The sequence below is a fragment of the Leopardus geoffroyi genome, chromosome C2 (genome assembly GCF_018350155.1).
Source record: "Leopardus geoffroyi isolate Oge1 chromosome C2, O.geoffroyi_Oge1_pat1.0, whole genome shotgun sequence".
Classification (NCBI taxonomy): Eukaryota; Metazoa; Chordata; class Mammalia; order Carnivora; family Felidae; genus Leopardus; species Leopardus geoffroyi.
The window spans coordinates 152,562,213-152,576,823 of record NC_059333.1 but is presented as its reverse complement, the minus strand read 5'-3'; the positions used below and the strand labels follow the sequence as shown (position 1 = coordinate 152,576,823).

Genomic DNA, 14,611 nt, shown 5'->3' with positions numbered 1-14,611 from the left:
CTGGGCTGTCATTTAAAAAGACGACACACACACACACACACACACACACACACACACACACACAATGAAGGGAAAACAAGGAATCTTCACTCTGTGCCTGCTTTCTCTTGGGGACAGGTCCCAGCATTCCCCAGGGATGTGGAGATCCGAGCACTGATTGAAGGGCAGTTCATGGCCAAGAGGATTCATGCCGAGGGCTTGGGCTACCGAGTCAGTAAGTGAGCTGCTCGTGGGCTGTGTTCTGGGGCACGGACCCTCATACCCTGAGGTGCCTGAGACCCTTCCCAACCTCCAGGCCAGGCCTCATAGATTTGTTGTGGCTTGATCACAAGGGCAGGAGGGACATGGAGCCTGGCCCCCATGGCGGGGGGAGGAGGTGAGTCAGGAGCGCCTGTGGGCAGACAGGGACTAGGAGGCAGGCTATTCTGCTTCTCTGCTCTGTCCCCATGAGCCTGGCCTCCTGGTGAGTAGCTGTAGCACTTGGAGATCTTTTGTAACCTGAACCTCCAAGATGCCCCAAGCTCTGGACCCTGAGGACATGGGCAGTGCACGTGGGAAAGGCCTAGGTGGGGTCCATCTGCCCTGGGGGGGCCCTGTCCAGCACTGCGGGTCCTTCGGGGACGAATGGGGATACAGAACCACTATTGAAACCAGAGGTCTGGAACGGAAAGGCAGAGCGGGGTGGGTTGGGGAGAGGGGCACTGTGGGGAGAAAGGGATTTCTAAGAACTTGAGCTCCGGAATGGGCAGCTTTAGGTCCGTGAACTTCCCCTTAACTGCTGGCACTGGAGTGGCCTGGGGCGGGGCTTCTGCCGGGAGGGTGTATTTGTCCCTCTGGGCACCTGAAGCCTCTTTGCTTGAGCTCCAACTCATGATACTTTTATGGACAATCTGAGTTCTGTGTCGTATGTTTTATGTCTTTGAACCAACCAAGTCCGAGGATACTATAGCAGTAAGCATCAGGGAAACCTTTTTGAGAAGCTGTCGTGCAGCATCTGCTAAAGCCGCACACACACCTTCCAGCGGCCTCTCCTCTTGGCGAATGCATAACAGAAATGTGTGCACGTGTTCTCTGAAGACGTCCAAGAGAACATTCATCGTGGCACGGTGCTTAATAGCCCTGCACTGGAACCCAACGCCCATCGATAGCAGGCAGGATAAGTGTGTGGGGGGTATTCATGCAATGTGATACTACACAGAAACGAAAATCAACCAGCCCCCACTAGCTGCAGCAAAAGGGGCGAATCTCATCAATGTAACTCGGTGGAACAAAAGAAGCCAGACACAAAAGTGCGTGCGGCGGGATTCCGTGTACATCAAGTTCAAAACCAGACAACACGATTTGCAGTCACTGAAAGCCAAGACAGTTAGCAGCTACCTTTCAGGAGAAGGCAGGAGAGGGCCTCTGGGGTGCTGATGGTGCTCTCTTTCCTGAGTTACACGAGGTGTGTTGAGTTTGTGAGAATATGTCAGGCTGTCGGCTTATGAGGGGTTACGTACATTTTTCAGGATGTATGTGTGTTCACCACAAATTTTATTTATTTATTTATTTATTTATTTATTTATTTATTTATTTATTTAGAGAGCATGTGTGAGCCAGGGAGGGGCAGAGAGAGAGAGAGAGAGAGAATCCAAAGTAGGCTCCATGTGGTCAGCATGGTGCCCAACGTGGGGCTCGAACTCCCAAACTGTGAGATCATGACCTGAGCTGAAACCAAGAGTTGGACACTTAACTGACTGAACCACCCAGGCGCCCTCATCACAGATTTTCAAATAAACAAAATAAGCATTATACACATTCCCATTTCTTTCCATTGCATCCCTCAGAGCGTAAAAAGAAATTCCCTGAAGGTCTCCAAAGCTTCCAGAATCCCCAGAAAAGAGAGATCGGTGAACAGGGCGGGGATGGTGCTGAGGTTGGCACCCAGTGCCTGGCACGGAGGGTCCTCCAGCCATCAGGAGGGGACACGTTGTGGGGGGCTGTCCCCAACACTGTGCAGGAAGAGGCCGTGAGAGCAGAGAAGTCCTTCCGGGCACCGGAGGGCTGATGGGATAATGTCATCATTCCCAGCCTTTAAAGAATTTTTGGTGCAAAACCACTTATCCTCTTAGCAAAAGCTTAAGAGCAGCTATCAAACCCGTCTTGCCAGCTCTGCTGGGCTCCTTCCAAATAAGATTACGTAAACGAACATGCTTGCAACCAGAAAGGGCTGCACAAACACGAGGCATCATTCTCCCCCAGCTGTGGTGTGGAGTGACTCGTGTTCTTAGGGGACTTGCTTCTGTAACTCTGTTACCTTCATGAATTCATCCGTGTGAATTAGCGTAGCTATTAGTCGTTCGTTCTCACTGCACTGGAGTATTCTATCACGTGCTTGTGCTACGATCGACTTCCCTGGTCTTCTGTGGTGTAGGTTTGCTTTTGCCGGTTCAGTATTAGGAACCGTGGGCTGCTCTCAGTCTTGTAAATGTCCGTGGCTGATTCTTCCTTATTTCGTCTCTTCTGTGTAACAGGTGTTGGTAGTAAAGTGACAACCTGAGTACGGATTTTGTTTCTAGAGCCTGTTGTGTTTGGCTAGCACAGCGTTTAGTTATTCAGTCAAATACCTCTGCCGAGCGGGTGCCCGTGCTGCCTTACTCTGACCTCATGCGCTCGTTACTCCCTTCTGGCCCTGCAGGCATTTCCACCGTTGGCCCCTGAGCCTATAGCCTCTACCTCTTTTTCTAGTAATTAATGTTTAAAATTCCAACATAGGGGGCGCCTGGGTGGCTCAGTCGGCTAAGCTCAGACCATGATGACAGTTTGTGAGTTCCAGCCCTGCACGGGGCATGCTGCTGTCAGCACAGGGCCCACTTCAGATCCTCTGTCTCCGTCTCTCTCTCCCCATCATGTGTGCTTGCACACGTGCTCTCTTTCTCTCTCAAAAATTAACAAACGTTGGGGCGCCTGGGTGGCGCAGTCGGTTAAGCGTCCGACTTCAGCCAGGTCACGATCTCGCGGTCCGTGAGTTCGAGCCCCGCGTCGGGCTCTGGGCTGATGGCTCAGAGCCTGGAGCCTGTTTCCGATTCTGTGTCTCCCTCTCTCTCTCTGCCCCTCCCCCGTTCATGCTCTGTCTCTCTCTGTCCCAAAAATAAATAAACGTTGAAAAAAAAAATTAAAAAAAAAAAAACAAAAACAAAAACAAAAATTAACAAACGTTTAAAACATTTCTCAAAACAGATACTCACATTTATTGCTTTTGATCAGTGTTTAGAATTTATATTCTACTCGGTGATGATGGTCTCCACTGAAAGACATTATGTTCCCTCTCTACTCTCCTGTCTTTACCTCCCATTTTCCAGTTCCAGAAATGTTACTGTTCAGTGTGCATTGTGCATCAATAATTACTTAAATTATACACTTGGTTGCTTTCTTTGATTACCACTATTAGATCACACGTCTAAGCGGTTTTGTATTTGTATTTCATCTTTGCTTCAGGACATCCTTGACCCTTCTTTCATGTAGATGTGGGAGTGTGGGGGATGCTCTCAGACTGTATGAAAATACTTCAATTTTGCTTTCACACTTAAATAATACTTAACTGACTGAGCCACCCAGGTGCCCCTGTCTCAAAATAAATAAACTTTAAAACAAAACAAAACAAAACAATGTTTTGTCCTCTTCTGACTTTTAGTGTTGCCAGTGAGAGGCCCATCTGAATGGTATTTTTGTCTCTGCAGAATCTTCTAGAATCTTTTCTTAAGGTTTTGAAATCTCTCAGTTAAAGTTTAGGTCTCAGCCTTCTTCCTTCATTGTGGTGAGCGCTCATTTCATTAGAATATATCTGACATTTTCTAGCTTGAGGAAATTTATCACATTATTTCTCTGATGATTTCTTTCTCTTTATTTTCTCTGTTCTTTTTACTAGAATTCATATTGACTGGTGGTTTTCAACAGAGGCAGTTTTGCCCCCCAGAGGATATTTGACAATATCTGGAGACCTTTTTGGTGTCGCAGACGGGGAGTGCTGCTCTCGTGGGCAGAGGCCGGGGTGCCACTGCCCATTCCACAGTGCACATGCCAGCCCTCCACAGCAAAGAATTATCCAGTCCAAATGCCCCCTGTGCCGAGGTTGAGAGACCCTGTACTGGACCAGCTGTTGGCCCTCTGGCCCTAATTTCGCTTTGCTTTGTTTCATCACAGAACTTGTCACTATCATGCTCTATTTTCTAATTTATCTACCTGTTTATGGTCTGTCCTTCCTCAACTAGAATGTGAGCCCCCTGAGAGGAAGGGTCTCCTCTGTCTTGTTAGACCACCTGTTCCCACCTCTTAAACCACTCCCCGGTGGTAACTGGGCTCTCCCTAAATATTTGTAGAATTAATAACTAAAAGGATACTTTTCTCAACTGTCTTGGCTGTGGGTTCACAGTACTGAATGAGTAATTGGGTCTCAGTCTCGACAGCAAGCCTGGGTTCCTGTTCAAGTGCAAGATCCCTTCTTAACCCCGTGCCCCCCACCCACACCCCACCTACCCCAGCAGGAGGGCAGCCTGGAGAGGCTGTGACAGTAGTTTAAGTTTTTATTTATTTATTTTGAGAGAGACAGAGACAGTGCGAATCGGGGAGGGGCAGAGAGAGAGAGGGAGAGAGAGAATCCCAAGCAGACTCCACAGTCAGTGCAGAGCTCGATGCAGGGCTCGAACTCACAAAACCACGGGATCATGACCTGAGCAGAAACCAAGAGTCCGACACTTAACCGACTGAGCCACCCAGGCTCCCTGACCACAGGCAGATTTAAGTTGAATCTTCTAAGCATTGTACAAGCTTAGAAGCTGGAGTCCCCTCTACAAAGGCTCTCCACATGCCGCAATCAGCAGGATTTTTTATTCTGCTTAGAAGGTGAATGTAGGGTATTTCTCTGATGGGTGCGTGTCTGTCCCTTTTCACGTCTGCCCTGGCAGCTCAATGTTACTCAAGTTCAGCTTTTCCTCAGGCCCTCCAGGCACCCTCTGCAGGTACCACCTCTGGAGGGCAGGGCTTTAGCTTGAGGTCAGGTGCTGCTGCTGCTCATTGGAAGTGGGTAGACAGAGAGGCTGAGTCTCACATTTCTGAAATCATTGGTCTACTCTCAGTGCATCCCCACCAACACTTAGCATTAAGCACCTTTGAATCTTTCGCTAATCTGATGGATGGAAACTAGTATCCCAGTGTTGGTTGATTTGTGTTTTTTTTTCATTAATAACGAGTTTGAACAGCTTTTGTAACTTTGGTTTTTCTCTCTGTGAATTGGCTGGTTATATCCTTCATCATTTTCCCCGTATTGTATTTCCCTTCTTATTCTTTTTTTTTAATTAATTTTTTTAACAATTTATTTATTTTGCAAGACAGAGACAGAGCGTGAGCAGGGGAAGGCAGAGAGAGGAAGACACGAAATCCAAAGCAGGCTCCAGGCTCTGAGCTGTCAGCTCAGAGCCCAACACAGGGCTCGAACCCATGAACTGTGAGCTCATGACCTGAGCCAAAGTCGGATGCTTCAAATACTTAGATCCTTGTCTGCTTTCTGTTTTGCAAACATCTCCTGTCATTTGTCGGTTAACCTTATTTATAGTGTCGGCAACTGAACAAAATTTTGATTAAATGAAACCCACCAATTTTTCATCTTAAATTTTATGCTTTTGAGATATTAAGACGTTTTACCATTGCCACAGAAATGTTTTTTTTTTTTTTTTACATTTTGTACTGTTAGTGTAACTTCCACATTTAGGACTCCGATCCATCTGGAGTTCACCTTTATGAATGGTGTAAATTGGGTTCTGGCTTAATTTTTTTTCATATGGTGACTCAGTTCTCTTTTCCTGTATGATCTGTAGTGCCCTCTTTATCATTTATCAGGTTTTTATATATACATGAGTCTCTCAGGGCAGCTGCGTGGCTCAGTCAGTTACATGTCTGACTCTTATACCGACTCAGGTCATGATCTCACAGTCGTGGGATTAAGCCCCACATCGGGCTCAGCACTGAGCATGGAGCCTTCTTAAGATTCTCTCTCCCTCTTTCTCTGCCTTTCTCTCCCCTAGTACTCTCTAACTCGCTCAAAATAAATAAATAAACAGCAAAAAAAAAGAAAGAAAGAAAGAAAGAAAGAAACCTTTCTACATGGGTCTCTCTCCACACCCCCTTTTCCACTCACTCCATTGGCTTATTGGTCTGTTCTTGGGACAAACTATTATGTATTGCGGTTTTGTAGTTGTATTAGTTGTCCAGAGCTGCATAACACAGACTGGACAAAATATTTATTTTCTCAGAAGCCTGGAGGCTAAAAATCTGAGGTCAAGGTGTCAGCAGGGTTGGTTTTCCTGAGGTCTCTCTCCTCGGCTTATAGATGCCTGTGACTTCACATGGTTTTCCCTCTGTGTGTCCTTCTCATAAGGACAGTAGCCATGTTGGATTAGAGCCCAACCTAGTGGCCTCATTTTACTTGTTTTTTTTTAATTTACATCCAAGTTAGCGTATAGTGCAATAATGATTTCAGGAGTAGATTCCAGTGATTCATACCCTATGTATCACACCCAGTGCTCATCCCTTAATAAGGGACCTCCTTAATGCCCATCACCCATTTAGCCCATCCCCCTCCCACAACCCTTCCAGCAACCCTATTTGTTCTCTATATTTAAGAGTCTCTTATGTTTTGTCCCCCTCCTTGTTTTTATATTATTTTTGCTCCCTTCCCTTATGTTCATCTGTATCTTAAATTCCTCATATCAGTGAAATCATGTAATATCTGTCTTTCTCTGACGAATTGCTCTTAGCATAATACTCTCTAGTTCCATCCACGTAGTTGTAAATGATAAGATTTCATTCTTTTAGATTGCTAAGTAATACTCCATTGTATATATACCACATCTTCTCTATCCATTCATCCATCTATGGATGTTTGGGCTCTTTCCATATTTTGGCTATTGTCAATAGCGCTGCTATAAACACTAGGGTGCATGTACCCCTTTGAAACAGCATACCTGTATCCCTTGGATAAATACCTAGTTGTGCAGTTGCTGGGTCATAAGGTAGGTCTATTTTTAATTTTTTGAGGAACCTCCACACTGTTTTCCAGAGTGGCTGCACCAGTTTGCATTACTACCAGCCATGCAAAAGAGATCTTCTTTCTCTGCATTCTTGCCAATGTCTGTTGTTGCCTGAGTTGTTAATTTTAGCCATTCTGACTGGTGTGAGGTGGTATCATTGTGGTTCTGATTTGTATTTCCTTGATGATGAGTGATGTTGAGCATTTTTTCATGTGTCGGTTGGCCATCTGGATGTCTTCCTTGGAGAAGTGTCTATTCATGTCTTTTGCCCATTTCTTCACTGGATTGTTTGTTTTTTGGGTGTTGAGTTTGATAAGTTCTTTATAGATTTTGGATACTAACCCTTTATCTGCTATGTTGTTTGCAAAATATTTTCTCCCATACCATCGGTTGCCTTTCAGTTTTGCTGATTGTTTCCTTCATTGTGCAGAAGCTTTTTATTTTGATGAGGTCCCAGTAGTTCATTTTTGCTTGTTTCCCTTGCCTCCAGAGATGTGTTGAGTAAGAAGTTGCTGCGGCCAAGGTCAAAGAGGTTTTTCCTTCTTTCTCCTTGAGGATTTTGATGGCTTCCTGTCTTACATTGAGGTCTTTCATCCATTTTGAATTTATTTTTGGATATGGTGTAAGAAAGTGGTCCAGGTTCATTCTTCTGCACGCCTCTGCCCAGTTTTCCCAGCACCATTTGCTGAAGAGACTGTCTTTATTCCATTGGATGTTCTTTCCTGCTTTGTCAAAGATTAGTTGGCCATATGTTTGTGGGTCCATTTCTAGGTTCTCTGTTCCGTTGATCTGAGTGTCTGTTTTGGTGCCAGTACCATACTGTCTTGATGAGTACAGCTTTGTAATACAGCTTGAAGTCTGGGATTGTGATGCCTCCAGCTTTAATTTTCTTTTTCAGGATTGCTTTGGCTATTCAGGGTCTTTTCTGGTTCCATACAAATTTTAGGATTGTTTGTTCTAGCCCTGTGAAGAATGCTGGTGTTATTTTGATAGGGATTGCATTGAATATGTAGATTGCTTTGGGTAGTATCAACATTTTAACAATACTTATTCTTCCAATCCATGAGCATGGAGCATTTTTCTATTTTTTTGTGTGTGTCTTCTTCAATTTCTTTCATAACTTTTCTATAGTTTTCAGTGTATAGATTTTTCACCTCCTTGGTTAGGTTTATTCCTAGGTATTTTATGGTTTTTGGTGCATTGTAAATGGGGTCGATTCCTTGATTTCTCTTTCTGTTGCTTCATTATTGGCATATACAAATGCAACCAATTTCTGTGCATTCACTGTATATCCTGCAACTTTGCTGAATTCATGGACCAGTTCTAGCAGTTTTTTGGTGGAATCTTTTGGGTTTTCCATATAGAGTATCATGTCATCTGCAAAGAGTGAAAGTTTGACTTCCTTCTTGCCGATTTGGATGCCTTTTATTACTTTGTGTTGTCTGATCGCTGAGGCTAGGACTTAAGTATTATGTTGAATAACAGTGGCGAGAGTGGACATCCCTGTCATGTTCCTTACCTTAGATGGAAAGTTCTCAGTTTGTCCCCATTGAGGATGATATTCGTGGTAGGTCTTTCATATGGCTTTTAAGATCTTGAAGGATGATCCTTCTATCCTTACTGTCTTGAGGGTTTTTATCAAGAAAGGATGCCGACTTCAGCCAGGTCATGATCTCGCGGTCCGTGAGTTCGAGCCCTGCGTCGGGCTCTGGGCTGATGGCTCAGAGCCTGGAGCCTGTTTCCGATTCTGTGTCTCCCTCTCTCTCTGCCCCTCCTCCGTTCATGCTCTGTCTCTCTCTGTCCCAAAAATAAATAAAACGTTGAAAAAAAAAAATTAAAAAAAAAAAAAAAGAAAGGATGCTGTATTTTGTCAAATGCTTTTTCTGCATCTATCGAGAGGATCATGTGGTTCTTACCCTTTCTTTTATTAGTGTGATGTATCACGATGATTGATTTGCACGTATTGAACCACCTCTGCAGCCCAGGAATAAATCCCACTTGATCGTGGTGAATAATCTTTTAATGTATTTTTAGATCTGGTTGGCTAGTATCTTGTTGAGGATTTTTGCATCCATGTTCATCAGGGAAGTTGGTCTGTAGTTCTCCTTTTTAGTGGGGTTTTTGGTTTTGGAAAAATGGTAATGCTGGCTTCATAGAATGAATTTGGGAGTTTTCCTTCCATTTCTATTTTTTGGAACAGCTTCAAAAGAATAGGTGTTAACTCTTCTTTAAGTGTTTGGTAGAATTCCCCTGGAAAGCCATCTGTCCCTGGACTCTTGTTTTTTTGGGAGGTTTTTGATTACTAATTCAATTTCTTTACTGGTTATGGGTCTTCAAATTTTCTATTTCTTCTTGTTTCAGTTTTGGTAGTTTATATGTTTCCAGGAATTTGTCCATTTCTTCCAGATTGCCCATTTTATTGGCGTATAATGCTCATAATATTCTCTTATTATTGTTTGTATCTCTGCAGTGTTGGTTGTGATCTCTCCTCTTTCATTCATGATTTTACTTATTTGGGTCCTTTTTTTTTTCTTTTCTTTTTGATCAAAGTGGCTAGGGGTTTATCAATCTTGTTAATTCTTTTAAACATGGTTCTTTGAAACTGGTTTCGTTGTTCTGTTCTACTGTTTTTGGGGTTTCGATAGCATTGATTTCTGCTCTAATCCTTATCATTTACTGTCTTCTGCTAGTTTTGGGTTTTATTTGCTGTTCTTTTTCCAGCTCTTTCAGGTGTATGGTTAGGTTGTGCATCTGAGACCTTTCTTCCTTCTTTAGGAAGGTCTGGATTGCTATATACTTTCCTCTTATGACTGCCTTTGCTGCATCCCAGAGGTTTTGGGTTGTGGTGTTATCATTTTCATTGGCTTCCATTACTTTTTAATTTCTTCTTTAACTTCCTGGTTAACCCATTCATTCTTTAGTAGGATGTTCTTTAGTCTCCAAGTATTTGTTGTCTTAACAAGTTTTTTCTTGTGGTTGATTTTGAGTTTCATAGTGTTGTGGTCTGAAAATATGCACGATATGATCCTGATCTTTTTGAGGGTTGATTTGAGGGTTGATTTGTGTCCCAGTATGTGATCTATTCTGGAGAATGTTCCTTGTGCACTCAAGAAGAATGTGTATTCTGCTGCTATAGGATGAAATGTTCTGAATATATCTGTTAAGTCCATCTGGTCCAGTGTGTCATTCAAAGCCGTTGTTTCCTTGTTGATTTTCTGTTTAGGTGATCTGTCCATTGTTGTAAGTGGAGTGTTAAAGTCCCCTACTATTATGGTATTATTATCAATGAGTTTCTGTAGGTTTGTGATTAATTGATTTGTATATTTGGGTACTCCCATATTTGGAACATCTTTGTTTACAATTGTTAGATCTTCTTGGTGGATAGACCCCTTAATTATGATATAATGCCCTTCTTCATCTTTTGTTACAGGCTTTACTTTAAAATCTAGGTTGTCTGATATAAGTATGGCTACTCTGGCTTTCTTTTGGTGACCATTAGCATGATATATGGTTCTCCATTCCCTTACTTTCAATCTGAAGTTGTCTTTAGGTCTCAAATGGGTCTTTTGTAAATAACATATAGATGGACCTTGTGTTCTTATCCATTCCGTTACCCTATGTCTTCTGATTGGAGTGCTTAGTCCACTGAAATTTAGAGTGAGTACTGAAAGATATGAATTTATTACCATTATGTTGCCTGTAGAGTTGGAGTTTCTGGTGGTGTTCTCTGGTCCTTTCTAGCCTTTGTTGCTTTTGGTCTTTTTTTTTTTTTTTTTTTTCTTTTTTTCATCTTTTCTCCCCTCAGAGAGTCCCCTTAAAATGTCTTGCAGGGCTGTTTTAATGGTCACAAACTCCTTTAGTTCTTGTTTGTCTGGGAGACTTTTTATCTCTCCTTCTATTTTGAATGACAGCCTTGCTGTATAAAGAATTCTTGGTTGCAGGGGCACCTGGGTGGCTCAGTTGGTTGAGTGTCCAACTTCAGCTCAGGTCGTGATCTCATTGTCTGTGGGTTCGAGCCTCACATTGGGCTCTGTGCTGACAGTGCAGAGCCTGGAGCCTGATTTGGATTCTGTGTCTCCCTTTCTCTCTGACCTCCCATCTCTGGGTTCCATCCCTCCCATCCCTCCTCATGCTCTGTCTCTCTCCATCTCTCAAAAATGAATAAACATTAAAAAAATCATTTTAAAAAGAATTCTTGGTTCCATATTTTTCTGATTCAGCACATTGAATATATCCTGCCACTCCTTTCTGGTCTGCCAAGTTGCTGTGGATAGGTCTGCTGCGAACCTGATCTGTCTTCCCTTGTAGATTAAGGACTTTTTTCTCTTTCTGCTTTCATGATTCTTTCCTTGCCTAAGTATTTTGTGAGTTAGACTATGATATGCCTTTTTGGTGGTTGGATTTTGTTGAATCTAATGGGAGTTCTCTGTGTTTCCTGGATTTTGATGTCTGTGTGTTTCCCCAGATTGGAAAGTTTTTCACTATGGTTTGCTCACATAAACCTTCTACCCCTTTTTCTCTTTCTTCATCTTCTGGGACCCCTATGAGTCAGATGTTATTCCTTTTTAATGAGTCACTGAGTTCACTAATTCTTATATCGTGCTCTTTTGCCTCACTTTCCCTCTTTCTTTCTGCTTCATTATTCTTCATAAGTTTGTCTTCTATATTGCTGATTCATTGCTTTGCTTCATCCATCCTTGCCACCATGGCATCGATTTGAGATTTCATCTTAGTTATAGCATTTTTAATTTCATCCTGACTAGAGTTTACTCCTTTTATCTTCCCAGAAAGGGATTCTATGCTTTCTTCAACCCCAGCTACTATTCTTATTATTGTGATTCTAAATTCTGGTTCAGGCCTCTTGCTTGTATCTGTGTTAAGTCCCTGGCTGTCATTTTGTCCTGTTTTTTCTTTTGGGGTTAATTCCTCTGTTTCATCATTTTGAAGGAGAAAAAGGAATTAATAAAGAAAAAAAATTAAAAATTAAAAAAACATATAAAAAACTAATAAAGGATGCTAGATCCTAGGTGTGTTTTGGTCTGGTTGTTGAAAGCTTGATAGATTAGAGAAAAAAGGGAAAGATAAGAAAAGGAAAAAAAGGGGGGGGGGAGAAAGCTTTTGAAAATTTAAAAAAATACAATAAAATAGAATAAAATGAAATGATGAAGGTAAAAATAGAATTTAAAAATTTACAAAGAAGTAAAAAATATAGTAGAGAAAAATCTTTTTTATAAAAACAGAAAATAAGGTGTGCCTGGGTGGCTCAGTTGGTTAAGCAACCAACTTCAGCTCAGGTCATGATCTCACAGTTTGTAGGTTTGGGCCTGACGTCGGGCTCTGTGCTGACAGCTCAGAGCCTAGAGCCTGCTTCAGGTTCTGTGTCTCCCTTTCTCTCTGCCCCTCCCCTGCTCGTGTTTTGTCTGTCTCTCTCAAAAATAAATAACAAAAATTAAGAAAAGTCCAATTGGAATTTTTATTTAGGTTGCAATGAATTTATAGATTAATTTGCAAAAAAAATAACACTTCTATGATATTAATTCAAACCCATCCAAGACCATGGAATATCTTTTAATTTACTTAGATATTCCCTTTTGTACTTTATTATTTTTTTAATGTTTATTAATTTTTGAGAGAGAGAGAAAGAGCATGAGCAGGGGCGGGGCAGAGAGAGGGAGACGCAGAATCCGAAGCATGCTCCAGGCTCCCAGGTGTCAGCACAGCCCGACATCAGGCTCAAACTCACAAACTGTGAGATCATGACCTGAGCTGAAGTTGGAGGCTTAACCCACTGAGCCCCCCAGGCACCCCTCCTTTTTGTACTTTAATAACAGTTTCAATTTCTTTCCTCATAGAGACTTTTGAATTTTTTGCTAAAGTATATCCTCACTAGATTACATTTCTGGTTGCCAATGTGAATGGTAATTTATTTTCTATCACATTTATTAATTGATTATTGGTAAAAATTTCATTGATTATTGTAAGTTGATTATTGTATATGGCAGCCTTATTAAACTTTAATTAGTTTGCTTATTTAAAATTCTTCTAATTATATAATATATTGTCTGTAAATAATGGTAGTTTTCTTCTGTTTTTTCAATCCTTAAATATTTATTTATTGATGTATTTATTTGTTTTATAGGTATGGCTAACATCACTAGTACTGTGTAACAGTGTACTGGATAGTATGAGTCTTTGTTTTGTTCCTACTATTAGTTATCTATTGCTGTGTAACAAATTACCTCAAGACTTAGAAACTTAGGGGCGCTTGGGTGGCTCAGTCAGTTGAGCGTCTGACTTTGGCTCAGGTCATGATCTCATAGTTTGTGAGTTCAAGCCCCACATCAGGGTCTCTGCTGTCAGCTCAGAGCCTGCTTCGGATCCTCTGTTTCCCTCTCTACCCCTCCCCTGCTCACTCACTGTCTCTCTGTCAAAAATAAATAAACATTAAAGAAAATATTTTTTAAAAGACTTAGCAGCTCCAAAAAACAATGAGCATTTATTATCTTGCATGGTTTCTGTGGATCAAGAATTTGGGATTAACATAACTCAGTAGTTCTGGCTGAGGTCTCTTATAAGGTTGAAGTCAGTATGTCATCTGGGGCTGCAGTCATCTGAAGGCTCGACTGCAGTAGTCATCTGAAGTAGTCATCTGAAGGCTTGACTGGGTAGGATCTCCTTCCCAGGTGACCAGCTCACATTGTTATTGACAGGAAGCTGCAGTTCCTCACCCTGTAGACATCTCCAGGGGACTTCTTGAGTGTCCTCATGACATGGCAATTGGTAGCACCCAAAGTGAGGGATCCAAGAGAGTAATCTATAATAGAAGCCTCAGTGTCCTTTATGACCTAGACTTGGAACTCATACTCCACATTTTACACAATATCCCACTGGCCACATGAGTCAGTCTTATTGAATGTGAGAGGGAATGACATGACAGTAAAAATATCAGGAGGCAGGGGTCATTTGGAATCCATTTTTGGGGGTCTGAGAGGCACAGCAGTCTTAAATAAAATACTTCTGGTTTCTTAAGAGTGATGTTGTAAGTGTTGGATATATGGCTTTTATTAATTTAAGTATGTTCCCTTCTCTTCCTGGTTTGTTGAGAGATTCTGTTCTTTAATGATAAAAAAATGAAGACAGAGGTCAGTGGGACAGCAGCCTGACAAGCAAATTACTTCTGACAAACCTGTGGGGCACCTGGATGGCTCAGTCAGTTGAGCATCTGACTCTTGATTTTGGCTCCTGTCATGATCCCTGGGTCATAGGATTGAGCCCCAAGTTGGGCTCCATGCTGAGCATGGAGCCTACTTAAGATTCTCTCTCTCTCTCTCTCTCTCTCTCTCTCTCTCTCTCTCTCTGCCTCTGCCCCTCTTCCCTTCTCTCTCTCTCTCTCTCTCTCTCTCTCTCTCTCTCTCTAAAAATTAAGGGAAAAAAAGTTTAGTTGTGACAAGCCTGCATGGACAGAGCCAGCTTTGGATCTCTCCTTGAGTCCTGTGTGATGAACAAGAGGCATTGGCCGAACACAAGCCCTTCTTGGCTAAAGAACT

At 42.2% G+C, this 14,611-nt stretch overlaps 1 protein-coding gene across 2 annotated transcripts in view; it reads left to right on the top strand.

Moving 5' to 3' along the window:
- XYLB (xylulokinase) overlaps window positions 1-14,611 on the top strand; it is a 59,177-nt gene that overhangs the window by 33,066 nt on the left and 11,500 nt on the right. For both annotated transcript variants that reach the window (XM_045436539.1, XM_045436541.1), the window contains exon 15: window positions 118-214. In XM_045436539.1, coding sequence (XP_045292495.1) covers window positions 118-214 — 97 coding nt within the window. The remainder of the gene's footprint in view (window positions 1-117; window positions 215-14,611) is intronic.